General features: G+C 32.1%; 1 protein-coding gene and 1 long non-coding RNA gene across 3 annotated transcripts in view; both read left to right on the forward strand.

The window, feature by feature from the left end:
* Nucleotides 1–22268, forward strand: part of LOC114326901 (peptidyl-prolyl cis-trans isomerase G) — a 66361-nt gene that overhangs the window by 24659 nt on the left and 19434 nt on the right. Inside the window, exons 8-12 of the mRNA XM_050651310.1 lie at nucleotides 3725–3849; nucleotides 3909–4196; nucleotides 11929–12103; nucleotides 16622–16830; nucleotides 20025–20224. Of these exons, the coding sequence (XP_050507267.1) occupies nucleotides 3725–3849; nucleotides 3909–4196; nucleotides 11929–12103; nucleotides 16622–16830; nucleotides 20025–20224 (997 nt within the window). The remainder of the gene's footprint in view (nucleotides 1–3724; nucleotides 3850–3908; nucleotides 4197–11928; nucleotides 12104–16621; nucleotides 16831–20024; nucleotides 20225–22268) is intronic.
* LOC126884949 (uncharacterized) lies at nucleotides 6844–9458 on the forward strand. Of its 2 annotated transcripts, none has more exons than XR_007698207.1 (3): nucleotides 6844–6899; nucleotides 7095–7391; nucleotides 7804–9458. It is a non-coding gene; the product is annotated as an uncharacterized LOC126884949 (long non-coding RNA). The 2 variants fall into 2 exon arrangements; XR_007698206.1 differs by having other exon boundaries at nucleotides 6849–6895.

Consider the following 22268-nt stretch of genomic DNA (forward strand, 5'->3'; position numbering starts at 1 on the left):
GATACTGATCATTGGTGGTGAATGGCTAATTTGGTCTTACTTTATGTTTTTGATGGTGCTGAAAACGAAAATCAAGTTTATTTTGAATTTTAGGTGGGAGAACATTGTCAAAATCGCAATTTTGCCCTAAAAATAAAGAAAAATTAAACAACGTTTTTCTTAAAATTAAAAGTTGCACCATATTTTTTCTATAATACATCTAGACCTAAAACTCCCCATAAAACTTCTTTGAAGTCTATGGTTTAACATAAACGTAATCAAATAGATAAATTTTAAAGTTTGTCACTTAATTTTTGAGATTTAACTCTGTAGTTCACTTTCTGCACCTTTTATTTTTTTAAATTCATAACTTTTATAAATAAAATAATGAAAGACTACAGTTACTTTCATAGTCTTTACAAAGATGAGAAATATATGCTGTAGAAATTTTAGAAAAAAATATTAAAATGGAACAGAGTTATAGCGAGTTAAACTTACAAATTCGTAACTTCACTTTTTTTTTCATTTTTGGGTTAAAATTGCGATTTTGACAATATTCCTTTCTATTAAACATTTGTAACTAAAACTTTCCAGAAAACTTCTTTGTACTCTATGTTTTAACATAAACGTGATTAATAAAATAAATTTTAAATTTTGCCACTTAACTTTTGCGATTAAACTTTGCAATTCACGAATCTGCACCTTGCACTTTAAAAAATTCATAACTTTTACTAGAATAAGACAAAAATCTTAAAACAGATACCGTTGTCTTCAAAACAGTGAGCAACATATAGTGTACAAACCTTAGAAAAAAATATTAAAATCGACCAGAGCTGTAGCGAGTTAAACGCAAAAAAACGTGATTTCACTTTTTTTATTTTTATGGTGAAATTGCGATTTTGACAATATTCCCCCACCTAAAATTTAAAATAAATTTCATTTTCGTTTTCAGCACCGTCAAAAACATAATATAAGATCAAAATTAGCCATTCACCACCCATAGTCAGTATCTCGAAAAATAACCGTTATATTGGGGATTTCTAATGTCGTTAATAAAAGTTGCACTATTTTTTTTATATAAAACATTTTGATCTAAAATTTTCCAGAAAACTTCTTTGTACTCTCTATTTTAACATAAACGTGATTAAAAGGCTAAATTTTAAATTTCGTCACTCAACTTTTGCGATTAAACTTTGCAATGCACAAATCCGTACCTTTTCCTTTGAAAAATTCATAACCTTTATCACAATAAGAATTAAAGCTTGAAACAGGTACCATTGTCTTCAGAAATGTTAAAGCTATATACTGTAAAAATTTCAGAAAAAAATATTAAAAGGGAACAGAGTTGTAGCGAGGTAAACGCAAAATAACGTGATTTTTTTTTATTTTTAGGTTAAAATTGCGATTTTGACAATGTTCCCCCACATAAAATTCAAAATAAACCTCATTTTCGTTTTCAGCACCTTCAAAAATATAAAGTATGAATAAAATTAGCCATTCACCTCTCCGTGGTCAGTACCTGGTCATTTTAGGGGTATCTCCCGCTCGCCTATAAATAAAACTCTCGGTTCGTTTATACGAATTTATTTATACAAGTTACAGATCGAATTTATCTTATACACTAACTAAAAAATAACGCCGCGCGCTGCTTAAATAGATGACACGTTATTCTCTAGAATGTTTTGCTCATCTCTAGTTATGGCGCGACATTCGAGCAATGACACGCCTCCCTTGCCGTTGCTTCGCGTCTCATCTAGATTCTTCGATGTCTATCTGTCTGTGGAGATGGGACCTGTTATACGGGGGTCACTCAAAAGTACTCTTTTGTTACAATATTTAACGTGGTGTTTGCTGCTTTATGAGCATTTTGCTCACATATACCAAGAAAATACCCATAAAATGAGTCCTGTCGCGCTCTAGCTGAGTTTTTGAATATTATTAGTCAGGCATTTTTGTGAAATTTTTATTATATTATTTAGTATCTTTTATTCTAGTGTTTTATACTACACTACCCAGTACGACGTGTGAATTTTGGTAACAACTTCTTCTTAAAGTTTCCTCTCCTATCAGAGGTTGGATATCATAATGGCTATGGTCACTTTGTTGGCTGCTGCTCTGAATAGTTGTAATGAACTACAGTTAAACCATTCTCTAAGATTCCTCAGCCAGAAGATGCGTCTTCTTCCTATGCTTCTTCTTCCTTGGATCCTTCCTTGCATAATAATTCTCAGCAACTCATATTTTTCTCCTCTGGTAATGTGACCCAAATATTCCAGTTTTCTAGTTTTTATACTTTTCATAATTTCTAACTCCTTATTTAAACGTCGTAGCACTTCAACATTGGTAATCCTTTGAACCCACTGAATTTTCAATATTTTTCTGTAACACCACATTTCGAACGCTTCTATTCTTCTTATGTGTTGTCTCTTCAATGTCCAAGCTTCCATTCCGTATAGCAATATAGAAAATATGTAGCATCTTAGAGCCCTCAATCTGAGAGGCAACTGAAGGTCTTTGTTTGTAAGTAGTGTCTTCATTTTTATAAATGCTTGCCTTGCAGTTTCAATTCGGACTTTAATTTCTTGGTTTTGCTCATTTTTGTCATCATCCCAGGTTCCCAGATATTTGTATGTCTTAACTTTTTCTATTTGGGTTTGCTCTATCATTAACCTTTCATTTCCATGTTCTGTTTTTGAGACAATCATAAATTTAGTTTTTTTCTTGTTTATTTTTAGTCCGTATCGAATGCAATAATCGTTAATTCTATTTAGCAATTCTTGTAGCGATTCCAGGGTGTCTGCCATTATAACGGTGTCATCAGCGAATCTTATGTTATTTACTATTCTTCCGTTTATAGAGATTCCATCACTTAGCTCCGCTATCGCTTCCTGAAATATGGCTTCACTGTACAGGTTAAACAGTAGCGGCGACAGAACACAACCCTGTCTTACTCCTCTCTTTATATCAATATTCTCGGATTCTTGTTTTTCTATCTTTATATTGGCCTTTTGATTCCAATACAGATTGATGATAATTCGTAAATCTCGTCTGTCTATATCTTTATTTTCAATCATTCTATTAGTACTTCATTTGTCGAACGCTTTTTCGAAGTCGATGAAACGGGAATAAATATCCAGGTTCATATCTAAGCATCTTTGAGAAAGGACATTAAACGCAAACAATGCCTCTCTTGTTCCAAGTCCTTTGCGGAACCCAAATTGGGTATCATCCATATCATATTCTAGCTTTCTGTATAATCTTTCATGAATCACTGTTAGAAATATTTTGAGGGTATGGCTTATTAGTGATATTGTCCGATACTCCGAACAATCTTTGGCATATATTTTGTTTTTGGTATTGTTACAAAGGTGGACACCAACCATTCCTGAGGGATTTTTCGGGTTTTATATACTTCATTAAACAGATCCAGTAGTACCGGTAGAGTTTCATCGTCAAGACATTTCAGTAATTCCGCAGGTATTTCGTCTGGACCTACAGTTTTTCCGTTTTTTGCGTTTCGTATTGCTTGTCGTTGGTAACAACTGTCAAAGGCTAAATTGTTAAACGCGCGAAATTTAAATAATTATTAAGTTTTTCGAAATTTTTTGATATTCTGTGCAATTTTCTTAAATTTTCTTTCCGTGATAACCTTTTACACAGTATTAGAAAACTTAAAATAAATGAATGAAATCGGTAAAGTCGTTCTCAAGTTATGGCGTGAGTTTTTCATCTTATATTTTTTCAGACGACAGAAGAGATAAAAACTACAGGGATCGAGGTAACAAACGGGACTGGGGTGGAGATTACAATCGGTGGGGAAGAACTGCAACCTCTAAAAGCGGAAGAATGATAAAAGGAAGAGGAAAATTTGTAAGAAATAATATACAGACGCCTATTTTCGTTTTTAATTAACTGTTAATATTTTTTAGCGATATAGAACACCATCTCGAAGCCGGTCGCGCAGTGCCACTCCTATCCATTGGCGCAAAGAAGAATCTCGCGTCATCAAAATGTCCGATCTTCAGAAGCTCGATGCGAAGCGTAAACAGTTGGAGAGTAAAAAGGACAAATCTAAATGGCGCAGTGAAACTCCGGAGCTTCCGTCTTTTGAAAAATCATTAACGCCCCAAACTGAATACCCGAAGAGTAAAGGGAAGAATAAAGGAGTAGATTATAATGCTTTGGATTATGAAGATCAGAGCGAAGATGAAAATAAGGTAGAGATTTTTTATTTATTCTATATTATTCGTTGACAACAAAAACAAATGGCAAAAAATGTATTATGGCAAAAAACAAGAAAGCCGTTGGTCCTGACAGCATCTTCTTAAAGTGCTTATCCGTTCCGGATGTTGGCGATCATCATGGCTATCTTGACTTTGTTTACCGCAGTGCGGAACAGTTCAGTGGTAGTCGTGTTATACCACTTTCGTAAATTTTGAAGCCAGGAAATGCGTCTTCTTCCCGGTCCTCTTTTACCATTTACCTTCCCTTGGAGAAGGCCGTAACGTTCTTGATTTCTCATTACATGTCCTAGATATTCAATTTTTTTTTATCTACAGAAATGTTGAAACTCATAAATGAGGAAAACATTGGAATACTGGTCAAACTTTTCAATGATGTTTATTCGACTGGTGATATCCCTGAAAATTGGTTAAAGTCCGAATTCATCACCCTACCAAAAAAACAACGTCCGAAAAACTGTAGCGATTATAGAATGATAAGCCTTATGAGCCACACCTTGAAAATCTTTCTACGTATCATCCACAGTAGAATCAGAGATAAATGTGAAGAAGACCAGGATAAAACACAATTTGGCTTCAGAAATGAACTGGGAACCCGGGACGCACTCTTTGCACTAAATGTATTATTGCAGAAATGCCGAGATCAAAGGAAAGACGTCTTTGCTGTATTTATTGACTATGAGAAGGCCTTTGATCGAGTCCGAACGATCGGATAAATGAGTTGATAGTCAAGATGTACGAATCATAGAAAAATTATACTGGCGTCAAACAGCGACAGCTTGCATAAATGGAAAATCAACAGAAATATGCAAAATACAAAGAGGTGTCAGACAGGGTTGTATACTGTCCCCACTGTTATTCAATTTATATTCAGATATAATATTTAAGGAAGCGCTGTTTAATTTGGAATGGGGTGTGAAAGTTAATGGAATTCTGATAAATACAATCATATATATGCAGACGATACAGTTATTTTAAGTGATGATATGAATGGATTACAACACCTTTTAAATGCCATTGACACAGTGGGCAGAGAGTTTGGCCTAAACATAAACTGTTCAAAAACAAAATACATGGTATTTAGCCGTTTGGCCCATCAATATTCACGGTTATATGTTGATGGTCATATAATTCAAAGAGTACCCAGTTTTAAATATCTTGGTTTCCATATTACTGAACAACCAGATCCAGATAAAGAGATAAAATGTAGAATCGAGATAGCCTGCAGGACATTTTTAAAAATGAGGTCATTCTTCTGTAATGATAACTTGCAACTTCGAAAGTCCATGATGAAATGTTACATTTGGTCAGTCCTCTTGTACGGTGTCGAAGCATGGACATTAAAAATATCCACTATTAATCGTTTGGAGGCCTTTGAAATGTGGCTGCACATACGTACACTGAAAATACCATGGACGGCTATGCTGACAAATGTGGCAGTTCTTAAGACTGCCCGCGAGCTGCTTGATAACATCAAATATAGAAAGATGGCCTATTTTGGACACGTAGTAAGGGGAGACCGGTATAATATTCTTCAACTTATTATGATGGGTAAAATCGAAGGACGCAGAGGAATTGGTAGAAAACAGACCTCTTGGTTGAAGAATATCAGGTAGTGGACAGGAATAAAGAAAGCAGAACAACTATTTAGAATAGCTCGAGACAGAGACAGTTTCGCCATGTTAATCGCCAACGTCAAGGGGACTTGATAGGGCACGTTAAGAAGAAGATATTATTCGCTCCGTACATGACTGACGCGACGCCTAGCGTAGTCGCCTGATATTTTTGGCGACCACAATTTGACGGTAATGATATGATACACATATAACATATTTGACATTAATATGTAATATTTATTTACCATTTTTGATAAAAATTGTTATACAAACAATAAGTGTGTTCGCGGAGACAATCAGGGACTAGACCACGACAAGAGGAGCATGCGCACTTTAAAATAATATAAATAATACCGTTGATAGATAAATATGTATGGTATATTTACTATTTTTTGTTTACACCAACCGGTTCACACAGACTGAATCGGTCTGTACGAAGTGTTTTAGGTTTTAGTCGGGAAGAAGTTCCTTACTAGAGTGTAGGTGTGGAAATTTAATTATTTTGAATGTGATTTATCCGTTCGTCGGTAGAGTGTAAAATAATTTTTGATTTAATTATGTTTTTATAAAGTTCTTTTAGTATCAATAACAATAACAAAATTAATTACGAAAGCTATTCTACATCAATTATCAATGTAAGCAGGGGAGAGATTAAATGTCCAGCAAACGACGCCAATGTTGCCAGATTCCTTTTAGCGGGAATTTTAAAATTTTATAGCAGTTTGGTTTTAAATTTGACAGTTCTGTTTCTCAAGTCAAAAATCTTAACCTCACTTTTACAAGTTTTTTTTTTTTTTTTTTTTTTTTTTTTTATTTAATGTTGTAATATTTACAATCTGTCCTCAACTGAGAACAATAGGTAAATTATTTGACAAAAATTGAAAATTTTGACCTGTAGAGGGAGATCCAGTGATCACCCTTTTACAAGTGATTAGGATTATTATTATTATTTTATTTACATGTAAATTGAAACAATAAATATTGTGCTGTGTCATAATTTCAAACTAATTATGTTGCAGTCTTTTCCAGTTGATAAAATTGCAATGCAAAAACTTTTAGGTAGGTACATGTAACTTCCACATTATTATTTATTTTTTAAGTATAAAGGTTGATATTGATATCAAAAATTTAGATTTTAAAGATAGTTTTATGTAGGTAGATACTAATAGAGTAATACTAGATAATAGATTAGATACAAAGTAAGCTGTAAGTAGTATAACTGCCAATGTAATCACCTGTTATGTTGTTTTTTTTTTAGATTTGTACTGTATGGATGGCACAGGAAGAGAACAAGAACATGAAACATCTTATTATGAATGTATATGTATGTGATCCTCAAAAAATGATTTTACAAAACAAGATAGAGAAAGAGCTTTAAAATCCCAAGGATCCTGCAAAATGTTTATTTGGTGTACTAGTCGAATAATAGTATCTAAAAATATTGAAACTATTTTAAAACACATTACGGGCATGAGGATGATATAGAGCACTTACATAAATACCAAAATCAGATAAATACCTCTTCAAAGTTTATTTTGAGACTTTCTTCAAAAATGTAAGTAAAATATTTGCATATCGACAGCGGAAAGGCAGGACTTCGTAACTGAAAAAATTTTATAACATAAGTTACTTCAGTTTTCGCTTTAGAATAAGTGTATCGGCAGCTATTAAACAGCGATTACAGCTGGGAAAGTTTCCGGAAGGCTTCCAAAAGGCTTTCCCAGCTCTAAAGGCTGTTTAATAGGTGCTGATACACTTATTCTAAAGTGAAAACGGAAGTAACTCATTTTATACAAATTTTTCAGTTATGTGGTCCTGCCTTTCCGCCGTCGATATACACAATATAATTTAAAACAAGAATGTTACCACTAAACCACTTTTTAAATATTACTCATGAATATTTACTACAGTTTACAATTTCAAACTAGTGTGTTTGATTCTCCTATACCTATATTTTACTTTTTTAGTAAACTTCAGACTGTTCAGGATAGCATAATAGCATAGGAGGCGAATTAAAAAGAATTAATTTACTTACAAGAAAAGATATCACAAACATTAAACTTTCTTATGGCATTGATTTGAAAGATGGGTATATGTACAATGACGATGCAACCAGTGTTTATTTTTGGGTTGAATGCTTACAGACTCATGTCCAATATTATTTTACAAACAACAGGGCATACTAATGGATATTCATTCTGAATTTCACATTTATGATTTTTGTCTTATTTTCCTTAATACTGTGCCAAAAGGAAATGTTAATTAAGTTTGGTAAATCCTTTATTGCAATCGATGGAACTCATGTGCTCAATTCCTATGACTTTGAACTTATGACAGTATTAGTAAAAGATGAATTTGGGAATGGATTTTGTACTGCTTTTTTATTTTCAAATAGAAAAGATACCTACTTTAATTTACCAATTTTTTTAAATACATGTCTGTGTTGGTATTATATGTATAGTCAAATGTTTTCATATCAGGCATAAGCGACACCTTTTACAATGCCTCGTCAAATGTAATGGGTATTCCTCCTAATAGACTGTTAAGTGCCTAGCACATAGATAGGTCATGGTAAGTAAATCTTAATAAAATATCTGATTCTGAAAAAATCCTATTATGTATACAAGATGTATTAATGATGGTTTAGAGAGTATTAATAGCTTTTTGGGTAGACTTCTAAGTGATGCAGATACATACAATTTTAGTAAGTATTTCCAGTAGAACTACTGCAATAACATCCAACAATGGGTCTATTGTTATAGGAAGGGGTTGTGGAATTAATACCAATATGACCTTTCAAAATTTTCATAAAATTTTGGATAAAAGGGTATCCATTAGTTGTTATCAGTTAAGTTTAAAACTTGGCACTCATGGAGAGCTATACCATAATATATAATAGGTATATCTCATATTACATCTCATATTGTTCACTACAGTAGTAATCAGTGAGCCTGCATACACAGAACCATAATAATATATTATAGTTCGTGTATGCAGGCTCACTCATTACAATAGTGAGCAATATGAGATATAACATATTATAGTATAAGTCTCTGTGCATGACCAGATTAACATGTTTGGTGCCCATCTCGAACAAGCTCCACTTGGCTGGTACCACATACTTAAATCATTTATTTAGTTACACAGTACTACTCACATAACTTATGTGTCATCAGTACCTTCCGTAAAACCTTCGTGATGCTACCCATACGTCATGGCCACTGAATGTGTTAAAGCTTGTTAATGTAGGAGAGTTATACTAAACTATATATCTTATATTATATTGCCTTAAATAGAAAAAATATCTTATTTAAATTGTATCCATGTAAGTTTTGATTTAATGAAATAAACCTTTTAATCAAAAAAGTGTTGTTTACTTGTGTACACCCAGCAATATCCTGATCATAGATAAATAATATAGTATTACCGGATCCTGATATGCAGACGCCAATAGGGCTTTTCATCGATTGTCATTTGTTTCGAGCTTCTGTCATGAGTCACATAATATTAGTGTATCTGCGTCATACGTCTTTGGTTTGTATCATTGGTATATACCAATAACGTACGACGTAGATATATTAATATTATGTGACACATGACAGAAGCTCGAAACAAATGACTGTGAATGAAATGCCCTATTGAATAGGGCTTTTCATCGATTGTCATTTGTTTCGAGCTTCGGTCAAGTGTCACAATATTAATATATCTACGTCATACGTCTTTGGTTTGTATCATTGGCAATATCAATAACATATGACATAGATATATTAATATTAGACAACACATGACAGAGGCTCGAAACAAATGACTGAGTGAAAAGCCCTATATCATGTAAATACAAGTCATAAAGATGTCTTTCTACAGTTAAAATTGCACAGCCTAAAGACATCATTTATGTAACTTCTTAAGCCGTCACAAAATGACTGCAATAAGAAAATAGAATTTATTAACTTGCCCTCGCTAAGAATGTTTTTTTCAATTTTTTTTATTTTGCGGCTTTAGCGCTTAGCTATTTAGCCAGATAAATGATGAGAATTAATACTATTATCATACATATTAAAACTAATTCAAATTACTAGTAATTTTATTAATATTCTGAATAATTATGTAACAACTTAATACTAAAATAAAAAAGTGTCCATCTATATTATCCAAACACATTTTCACCTTTGAAATCGTAAATTTCCATTCCCATTAAAAAATAATTTGTACTGTATAAGTATATTTCTTAAAATAATTTGTACTGTATAAGTATATTTCTTTTGAGCTTCATTTTTTTTTTCAAAATACTGTAACACGAGTTTTAAATTATGACACAGTACAATACTTTTACATGTAAATAAAATAATCCTAATTACTTGTAAAAGTAAGGTTATAAATTTAAGAATACAGAACTCTCTTTTAAAACCAAAGTGGCATTAGACTAATTTTAAAATTCCCGCTAAAAGGAAAAAGGTAAATCTGGCAACAGTGCCGTCGTTTGCTGGACATTTAATCTCTCCCATGTAAGCAGGCAGTAAGAGGGAGTCCCTCTAAGGTTAAATGTAAATAAAAAATGACAAAACTAATTTTAGCATATACGATATATCCTGCTTTAACGGTATGCATCTAAACATTCCGTATATGTATCTGGCACCTAGGAGTTTTCTATTGGTTCCTTGCGGCACGCGGCCATATTTCAACCAATAGGCGGCGAGGTGCCAAACACATAGGTATACGGAATGTTATTCGGTGCGAAATTCATATACGGAATGGTTAATATTTGTAGACTGAAAAAGACAACTTTTTATAAGTCGGTTAAAAGGTAATTGATTCTAAAATACTTGTTAATGTATCTATTATTAAATAAAAATAAAACAATTATAGTATTTGGAATGTTATTTGGTGCGAAATTCATATGCGGAATGTTGAATATTCGTAGACCAAGAAAGACGAGTTTTTATTAAAGTCAGTTAAAGAAGACTGATTTTAAAATGTTTTGTTAATGTATTATTTAATAAAAATAAAACAATTATAGCATATGGAATGTTATTTGGTGCGAAATTCATATATACGGAATGTTAAATGTTCGTAGATCAAAAATGACTATTTTCGTTTGGTAGCACACAGCCCTAAACTTCAACAGAATTGAATAGCTGAAACATATCTAAACATACTAAACAACACGTGCAAGTCATTAAAAATTCTGCGAAAGCGAAACCGTAGTCAAATAAAGAAATAATGTCTCAAATCTATACCATTCCATTTATGAATTTCGCACCAAATAACATTCCATATCGGTAATAATTTTATTAATCTTTAATAATACATTAACAAAATATTTTAAAATCAGTCTTCTTTAAATGACTTAATAAAAAGTCGTCTTTTTTAGTCTACGAATATTTAACATTCCGCATATGAATTTCGCACCAAATAACATTCCAGATACTATATAATTGTTTTATTTTTATTTAATAATACATTAACAAGTATCAATCTCCTTTTATCTAACTAATAAAAAGTTGTCTTTTTTGGTCTACGAATGTTTAACATTCCATATATGAATTTCGCACCGAATAACATTCCAAATACTATATAATTGTTTTATTTTTATTTAATAATATATTAACAAGTATTTTAATCAATCTCCTTTTAACTAACTCTAATAAAAAGTTGTCTTTTTCGGTCTACGAATATTTAACATTCCGTACATGAATTTCGCACCGAATAACATTCCGTATACGCGTTTGGCACCTCGCCGCCTATTGGTTGAAATATGACCGCGTGCTGCAAAGAACCAATAGAAAAGCCCTAGGTGCCAAATACATATACGGAATGTTTAGATGCTAACGGTATATACCTAAGTAAAAATTATTCTTCTTCTTCTTCGTCTAGCCATTCACGTCCACATCTGAACATAAGCCTCTTCAAGTCTTCAATTAAAAAATAAATATTTTTAATTGCATATTTAATTACCACAAAAAGAGCCACCGCTCTATAACTAAAGGGAGAACTATTAAAACCTACAAATCTGACCGTTCTATTATATTTCTTACTTATACTATACTCCTATTAAAATAGATCAATCATATTCCTTCTGGTATATTTTACAGGATTCGTACAAGCATAAAAAAATTGTGCCTAGTTTAGTACAGTATCCGCTCTCCAGTTCAAAAAATACACATAAGAGCAAAGAAGATATCCAAAAGGAGATTGAGCAAGTGGATGAAGAGGAAAAGGAAGCTGAGGCCATTAATAAGCGATCTGACTTTTTAGCAATGGCTCTAGGTAAGTTGCATATTATTGCTAGGTATTACTAGGCTGTGTTGTATTTGTTAATGTAGATGTGTAGTAAAATATGAAATTTTCATATCATTGCAATTGAGGCGGTAGCTAGAAGATAGGCCTATCTGCCAAAAATGTATTTTGAGAAACAAGCATTCAAAGATTTAACATCTATGCCATAAGAGAATCAACACTTTCATTTTTTAAGCGTTATTCGCGTTGTGCAAGTACTTGGAGGGGATACGAGAAACGATCGTGCGCGAATAGCGGAGAAATCTTGCAACTTTCTTAAATAATTCATATTGTCAATTGAAATTGTCAAATTGGCGTATATTTCATACCTGTCATTGAAGAAAAAAAATTATATGTTGCTCCACAATATTGATATGATATGCAATTATTATATAAAAGTAAATTTATTAATTGTATTTTGCTTGCAGTACTGCATTTTAATAACTAATATTATTTACTACATACAATTGTTTATCTTTTAATAACATAACCTCATCTTACTTTTTCTTCTTATAATTTTTTTGGGCATAGCCTTGACAATTATCCAGCAACCAGGAATAATATAATTGGCCAATATAATTAAAAGTGCGAAAAATGTTGCTGAGCTATGAAACCAGGTGTCGCTTTTCCGAACTTGTACGGTCCCAATAGTTTCAAGAATTTCGATAATCCATTGATAAAATTATAGAAAACAGTTTAATAATATATGTTTATATAAATATATAAATATTATAAACAATATATAAAATATAAATAATAATACACTATATAAATATTTCTCAGCTATTCCAACACTTCTCTAAAAAAAGTGTTGTACCAAAATAAAAAACCGTAATATCGTAGAAAACTTTGGTGGACTGACAGAGAACAACATGAAAAATTCAATTATATGTTCTCCATAAGAAGGACCCATAGGCCTATAGGCCCGCCCTTATTCTAGCTACCGCCTCAATTAGAAACATGGTTCAATTTTTCTCATTTAAAAATATTCTACAAAATCGAGAAATAAATTTAGGCTACACCTACACTTTCGCCGATAGTATACGGAGGTTGGACGAGGCTGTGAGTTTAATAGATACTTTTCCTTGCGTAGATAAGTCTCTATTAGTGCCGATTAATTACATAATTAAATAATTGACAAAAATCCTTTGTGGAGACCTTTTATATTCAAAAGGTTGATATCTTTTAAATTACAACTAGCATTATATTCATAAACTTATTATTCTTTAAGTGCAATCTCCGCGACGGAGGTCGGCAATCATCATAGCTATCGGATTTTAGAGTCGCAAATGAAGAGATACTCACAGAATTAAGAAAAAACGGAGATAATATTTTTCTCATGAGCATCTTTCAGTGTGTCACAGTTTTTCGATTTCTTTCTAACGCATTAAATTGTGTGACAGAAAAAAACGCACGTCGGTGATTACATTTCGTCTGTGACAAATTTATAACATTTATTCTAGTTGTCAATAGATGGCGCTATAATCGAAAAAAAAAATTATTTACGAATTATATAATATATGGGACCGTTCAAGTATTACGTAACGCAGTTGGGGGGGGGGGGTCAAAAATCTTCAAAAATTGCGTTACGTAATAGTTAAACGCCCATTACAGTGCGTTACGTAGGGGGGGAGGGGGTCAGAAATCTTCAAAAATCGCATTACGTAATACTTGAACGCTCCCTATCTACGAATATAATCTGTACAATTTATAGACTATACAAATCAAAGAAAATACCATTTTATAAATGCAATAAACACAATTGATTTGTTTTTATGCCAAATTGCAAATAAAATGTGACAACTGTCAGATTTAACTAAAATGTCATGTCACTAAAATGTATATTATCACGGACTTACCTTTTTTCCTATCATTTGTGACGCACTGAAAAATGCTCATGAAAAGAAGCATATACTGACCACCATCAAATCTCGAAAGCTACTCCGGGGACATGCCGTGCTCCAAAGAAAATAGATAGATTTTAAAATCGGAAATAAACAAGATCAAAAGAGAATGCTGGAAAACGTCATGCGAAGCACTAAATCAAGATATCTGGGGAGACGCTTACAAAATAGGAAGGAAATATCTTGGAGGAAAACCACTTTAGAAGAGACACCAATAAATTTCACAGTGGACGAATTGAGAGTTAGAATGAGCGTCATCTCTTTAAAAGAAGATATGCCCTCCTACAAGACATCCTGCAAAGAAAAATATTTGGAAAGCGGAGTCCAATAAGAAGAAGAAGAAGAACATCCTATACTACGTTTTCGCGCTGCCGCAGATAAGATAAAGATTTCCACGATGATTACCAACGGTCACAGATAGGCACACCAAGGAAAATGCCGATTTTTTTTTTATTTTCAAATTTTATTTATACATTGTGTAGCAAAAATACAGGTCATAAATTTAATCACATATTCTGGGACCAAAAATAGTTCGAATAAACCTAACTTACCTTAGTACAAATGTACACATAAAAAGGTTACAGCCCTTTGAAATTACAAAATGAAAATCGATTCTTTCCAATATATCGAAAACTATTAGAGATTTTTTATTGAAACTGGACATGTGGCATTCTTATGGCAGTAGTATCTTAAGAAAAAATTATAGTAAAATTTAGACACCCCATAAATATTTTATGGGAGTTTTGTTCCTTTAAACCCCCACCCCCCAAACTTTTGTGTACGTTCCAATTTAATTATTATTGCAGTACCATTAGTTAAACACAATGTTTTACAAACTTTTTTGCCTCTTAGTACTTTTTCGAAAATATGTTTGATGAACAAATACGAAAGCATATTTGTATATGGTTGGTAATAATATGAAAATTTGTTTATGATTTAAATTTTTAGGTATATTTTGAACCATATTAAAAAAGAAGCCGTATCTCTATAAAAGATGACTTATCGAAAAAATACAAACAGGCAAAAAAGTTTTAAAAACACTGTGTTTAACTAATAGTATCGCAGTAATAGTTAAATTGGAACGTACATAAACATTTGGGGGGTTTAAAGGAACAAAACCCCCATAAAATTTTTATGTAAACATATTAAAAAGAAGCCGCAACTCGATAAAAATTGCCTTATCGAAAAAATACTAAGAGCCAAAAACCTCCATAAAATTTTTATGGGGTGCACAAATTTCACTATAATTTTTCTTCAAGGTGTTCCTGCCATAAGAATGCCACATGTCAATTTTCATTTTGTAACTTCAAAGGACTGTAACATTTTTAAGGTGCATATTTGTACTAAGGTAAGTTAGGTTCATTCGAACTATTTTCCCAGAATATGTGATTTAATTTATGACCTGTATTTTGTATATGTCGCTTATTTACGTTTATTTTTTATTTCTGTTAAATACGTCATGGAATTCAAAACAGTTTTTATGTTTCAAAAAGCTCTTTTACAAGTTACGAAACTGTTTCTCTGATGTAAACTTTTCAAAAAAAAATAGTTCTGAATTTGTAATTTCGCTTTGTGAACATTTCGCGGTTTTACAAAGCGAAATTATGGGCGTAAAATAGGTGTGGAGAATTGGATGGAGATTGCTCAAGACAGAGGAATGTAGCCATGTTATTAAGGGGGGGGGGTATGGTTTGAAATATTTAATTTTTTTTATTATTTCAAATAAAAGTGCATACTTTCAAGAATACTCTCCGAAAATTTCAAAATAATCAGAGTAAAATTACCAGAGATACAGCGTGTTGAATATCTCTACCTTCGACTCGCTTTGCCGCGACTTCGCGCCAGCACACTTGAGCGTAGTGAGAAACTTTAAACAACTGTTCGCCTTTTTGGTAGACAAATAAGAAGATGAAGATGCAGTTGTCAGAACTTTAAAGGCATTTTTCTCAAAACTGCTTTTTCATATGCGGTGAACATTGTAACTGAAAAACTACTCGGACGATGTACCTGATATTTTGCACAGATTTTCTTTAGAAATTTCATGAGGTAACGTCGAGATATTTTTCTTTTTTTGCTTATTTTTTGTTCAACAATAATAAATCTGTTGATTTTCACAAATTTTTTACCAAAAATTTCATTTTTTGATTTCGGAGTGATACCAAAAATTCAAAAATCATTAAAAATAAAAAAAACTCGACGTTATGACCTCGTGAAACTCATAAGCTAATTAAATCTCTTTGAATTTTTTTTTCGTATTATCGAGTGATGAGTTCTGATGTCCACCGCAAAATCAATTTTTTTGTGAGCTGCCTGTCAAAATTTGTCACCAATGGCTTATTTTTCAATATTTTGGATTGCATTTTTTTTCTAAATATTCTTTGAATTGTACTTAATATGCTTATTTAATTTAAAAATAAAATAATTGTACCATAGCTTCGAAAAAAATTCACAAAAATGTGCTTGATATGTTGATTTCAAACCATACCCCCCCTTATGTCTGCTAAAACCTACTTAAGTGTACGCCACGGAGTACGGAGTAAACATTTCGCGGTTGTCATTTTCATATATATTATGTTCGTGGTTATTTAGAATATTTTCCTTTAAGGTGTCCAAATAAAAACCGGGGAAGATCCTGCCACTGGAGAGATTAAGTTCGGTGGCTACAATAAACAGCGTGATAGATCAGAAAAGTTTAATCAAGCACAATCAGCAAACAAGTTGAATTCCAACAACCGCTTTGGAAGGGTCAATATGCGTTTAATGCAGTTAGCGCACCAGGACAATGTACCTGCTCCCAATCAATTGCCTAGTAAGGTAAGCTAACATTTTTAATTTTATTCATTGTACAAGGTGTTTGGTAAAGAATGGGTCATAGCTTAACCTTAGATTCCTGAGCTTAAAATAGGTCGATTTAAGCTAACTTACCTTAGTATAAAAGTTGATAATAACCGGAATAACACGAAATTTGGTAAGTGGTGCTGGTATTGTACAATCTACTAAATTGTGTTAAACAAACGTTTCCGGCTACTACCAGAGGCGTACGACGGGGGAACGTGAATGGTTGACCCTTCCCAAATTTTACGCCACTGGCGGAATTGCTATTTTAGTGCAATTTTTTGATTCTCCAATACTTTCTATGTAAAAACCATACTCTTCATTCGTAATGATAAAGCCATTAGTTTTCGAGATATTTTAAGCTAAAAACGAAGGAGCATAATACATTAATCAAAATAAGTGTGCCTTTTCATTTTTAACTTGAAATATCTCGAAAACTAATGACTTTATCGCTACGAATGAAGAGTATATTATTTGCATAGAAAGTATTGGAGAATCTAAAAATTATGCTAAAGTAGCAGTTTCATCACTGGCGTAGAATTTGGGAAGGGTCGACCATTCACTTTCCCCTGTCGTACGCCTCTGGTATTAACCACAAACGATTATTTAACATAATTTAGTAGGGTGTATAGTACCTACACTTTCTGCCAAGTACCATAAGGATATGTCAAATAGTTTTATAGTACAGGGCACGCATAGTTCTTAAAGTTTTAAATAAAAGATAAATTATTTAAAAAAAAAAGAATACTTTAAAATAATTTGACATATCCGTGTGATACTTGGCAGAAAGTGTAGGCACTGTACACCTTACTAAATTATGTTTAATAATCGTTTCTGGCTACTACCAGAGGCGTACGACAGGGGAAAGTGAATGGTTGACCCTTACCAAATTCTACGCCACTGATGAAACTGCTATTTTAGCATAATTTTTAGATTCTCCAATACTTTCTATGCAAATAATATACTTTTCATTCGTAACGATAAAGTCATTAGATTTCGAGATATTTGAAGTTAAAACTGAAAAGGCACACTTATTTTGATTAATGTATTATGCTCCTTCGTTTTTGGTACACGACAATTAGACCGAAATCATTAGACCGAAAGCAGTAGACCGAACTCATTAGACCGAAAAGCACTTTACTGAAAGCTCACTAGACCGAACAGCATTAGACCGAAATGGTAAATAAATTTAAAAAGTTTGCAGTAAATTATGCTAAGATTTTGTATATCTGTCTTTTTGTTTATTGTATTTTTTTGTATTATTTTATATACAGGGTGAGGCAAATAAAGGGCCTATTAGAAATATCTCGAGAACTAAAGGCAACAGAATCATGAAAATTGGAATAAAGGGGTTTTGAAGGATGATCTATTAAATGAAAATATTTTCATCTCTTTGCTACTTCCGGTTATACCGGAAGTTGCTTATAACTTCGTTTTTTTAAATGGGACACCCTGTATATTTTTACATTTTTGGATTCTCTTTGATGTCTTCTTTCTTAAAATATCAGGTTTTGTAATATTATACAGGGTATTTTAAAAGATAATTACGATTTTTTATTAATTTCGTAGCAAAATTAACACCCTGTAGAATTGTAGTAGTTTGACATCTAAAACTCTACTTACGTTCAAATGATTTTTAATATACTCTACTATTGTTAAGAATCATTAGTATAGCTAAATTTTTAATTTTAGTATACAGGGTTGGTCGAAACTCGGAATGAGTATTTTCTGAGTTTTCTTAAATGGAACACCCTGTATTTTAGTATTTTAATGAAATGATATTTTATGGTACTTTTTTATTTCTTAAGCATTCCCTATACCTAACTGCTTTAATTTGTGCTTAATTGTTAATCGAACCAACAATCTTAACTACGTAGGTATTTTGATAGCTAAACCATTATTGGTAATTTTAAGGACCACTCTGGATTAATATGTATTTATTTCTGAAAAATTATTTGGGATTGAGTATTTTCACGGCCAACCTAATAAAATTTTACGTATTTTTTGTTGCAATTAATGTTTAGCTTGATTCACCAGTAACTCACAAATTAAAGCAGTTAGGTATAGGGAATGCTTAAGAAATAAAAAAGTACTATAAAATATCATTTCACTACAATACAAAAATACAGAGTGTTCTATTTAAGAAAACTCAGAAAATACTCATTCCGAGTTTCGACCAACCCTGTATACTAAAATTAAAAATTTAGCTATACTAATGATTCTTAACAATAGTAGAGTATATTAAAAATCATTTGAACGTAAGTATAGTTTTAGATGTCAAACTACTACAATTCTACAGGGTGTGAATGTTGCTACGAAATTAATAAAAAAACGTAATTATCTTTTAAAATACCCTGTATAATATTACAAAACCTCATATTTTAAGAAAGAAGATATCGAAGATAATCCAAAAATGTAAAAATATACAGGGTGTCCCATTTAAAAAATGAAGTTATAAGCAAAAGAGATGAAAATAATTTCATTTAATAGATCATCCTTCAAAACCCCTTTATTCCAATTTTCATGATTCTGTTGCCTTTAGTTCTCGAGATATTTCTAATAGGCCAGTTATCTGCCTCACCCTATATAGACTGTGTCACAGTCTGATATAAAATAATTCTCATCCGTTAAACAAATTAGTGAAGGTAAAAATAAATTAAGGGTAGAGTGACGTTAACACCATTTTAACTGTTTATAATAACCATCCAAATAACATTTAGTTGTAATTACATTAGTCTTTCTCTTTTACTGCGACAAGTAAAAAGAACTGCTTTTCGGTCTTCTGCTGTTCGGTCTAGTGAGATTTCGGTAAAGTGCTTTTCGGTCTAATGAGTTCGGTCTACTGCTTTCGGTCCAATGATTTCGGTCTATTTACAGTAAACCTTCGTTTTTAGCTTTGGCTTTATTAGGAGAACCTAATATGGCACGTAAAGAAGAAGTTTCTATAATTGGTTATGTGACTTTGCTTGTTTTACAATCTTGCTACCTTCTTTCCTCTCTCTGCATATGGCTCTCCAGCCTTCCAAGTCTCAAGTTCCACCAAGGTATTGAATTGGTTGATCCTCTCAACTCATTTTTTATCTTTACCTTGGTCTACTTGTCGCTGGTGTAGTATTACATATTGGCTAGTTACTAAGAGAATCTATACAAACATTTAAGTGTTTGCTTTTTAGGTTGAAGAAAAACACGGAAGAAATAAATTTGAAACCGAAAAACCTGTTGTTCAAAGTGAGAACAGATATGAAAAAAATGGTAGATTTTCCGACATGAGGAGACGAAGAGATAGATATGATGACCGAAGGCGTAACGACATGATGGAACGGGATAGAAGGGGCGGAGACAGAAATAGAGATAGAAGAGATAATAGGGGAAGGTAAGGTACATTTTGAATTATTTTTTCAGGATTGAATTCCCGTGCTTCAGTTTTAGGCCTTGTTTATTTTGACAGTAAAATTCCCCTATACAGGTTGTCCCCGCAAATAGTGCGTTCCTTTAAGGTATGGATATAATACACAATGTAGAACAAAAAAGTCCTATTACATTTTTATCTAAAGTTAACCGTTTCCAAAAAAAATTACATTGTTCATAAAATTAAATAATCTGGACTCACTGTACAAGAACTGTTTGTGACTTCGGAAATTTAACATAATGGAACCCCTTGTTTATTTACTATTTGAGATGTGATTTTTATTTTGTTGACACCACAAATGTAGGTCAGACAGGTAGACACCTGCAAAATAATTATTTCTTGCTTTAATAATGTGGCATTTGCTATTATCTGAACTAATAAAGGTGTTGGATTAGGGCTCTAAGTTTTATATAAATTATAACTTTTATTTAAGTAACTATGGTTTAATTCCTAAAATGCAATTAATGCACCTATAAAAGAATCTTTGATTTTCATCCTTCTGTTACGGACATATGTATTGGACATATGGTTTGCAGCTCTGGGGATCAGCTAGCAAATCTATTATTATGAAAATACAAAGATTTCAATCCAAAACTCTAAGAACAATCGCTAATGCCCCTTGGTACATCCATAATGACGCAATACATAGAGATCTTCAGGTACTATCAGTCTCCGAAGAGTGCAAAAAATCTTCTGAACAATATCAAAATAGGTTGCGGGTACATCCAAACACCCTGGCACACAATCTTCTCAACAAGCAACAAGCGAAGAGATTGAAGCGATATGATCCCTTGGACCTACCTAACCGATCCTGACAGAGCCTACAGCAGAGGAAGCTACGCCTTCAACAGCGTCCAGCCATTGTGTTCTGTGCCAGTTTTAGTTTTAGTTTTCGTGCTCGCGTATCAGTGTATGTGCGCATCTCACCGGTAAACAAGGTAATGTGTGTGTGTCGTGATGCTTTGGTCACTGGACCTTACATCTCTCTGCCATTGTAAAGACAAACAATTTTACTTATTGTTTTCATTGTAAAACAGATTGTAAAAAAACTTGGATGTTAATTAAAAAAAAAATCCTTCTGTTACAAAGAATTTCGTTTTTTTTACTTCCGAGTGATACCAAGAACTGAAAAATCGTTAAAAACAAAAAAAACTCGACAGCGTTGTCTCGAGAAACTCATGAGCTAATAAAAGCTTTCTTTGTTTCAATGATCCAGTGATGAGTTCTGATGTCCATCGCAAAATCCTTTTTTTAAGGTGTCTGTAAAAGTTGCCACCGTTGGCTTATTTTTCAGTATTTCTCCTTGAATTTTTTTTTAAATATTCTTTGAATTGCACTTAATAAGCTTATTTAATTTAAAATAAAACAAGCTGAAAATGCGAGCATGATCATAACGAAAACTTTGTTTATTTACGTATTTTAATTCATAATATGGAAAATTGCTATTATGAAAAGTAGTTTAGAATTAATAATTATTTTTTAATGTGCAATTATATCATTCTAATTTAAATGTTGTGAATTATAAAGGTACTTTACCAGTGATCGAAATTCATATTTTTTATATACCTCGTATAAAATTAATAAAATTTGATATGATGGTTGCATCATAAATCTTAGACCATAAAGAGCTTTTTATGAAGAATAACTTTTCTTCGTCAAATTAAAAATAAAAGAGTTATAAATGAAAATGTTGTTGGTATCCATAATTTGAGAAAAATCTTCAAATATTTTTTTCCATTAGAAGGATGTAATTGCACATATAAGACCGTAATTTTTTATTCCAAACAACATTTCATATATTCGGTTCGCTAAACTCAGACACAACTGGCTAGTGCTTTTAGTCAGTAATTTTGCCAATTCGACAAAAAAATAATTACTAAATAGTTAATAATTACTAAATAATTAGTAATTTTGCCAATTTCGGCCAGATTGGCAAAAAACAAAAAATTATAGAATAGAATAGAAATATGCTTTATTGTCACTGAAAATACAAATTTTATGGACAAAG

This window comes from Diabrotica virgifera, chromosome 5, assembly GCF_917563875.1.
Source record: "Diabrotica virgifera virgifera chromosome 5, PGI_DIABVI_V3a".
NCBI lineage: Eukaryota > Metazoa > Arthropoda > Insecta > Coleoptera > Chrysomelidae > Diabrotica > Diabrotica virgifera.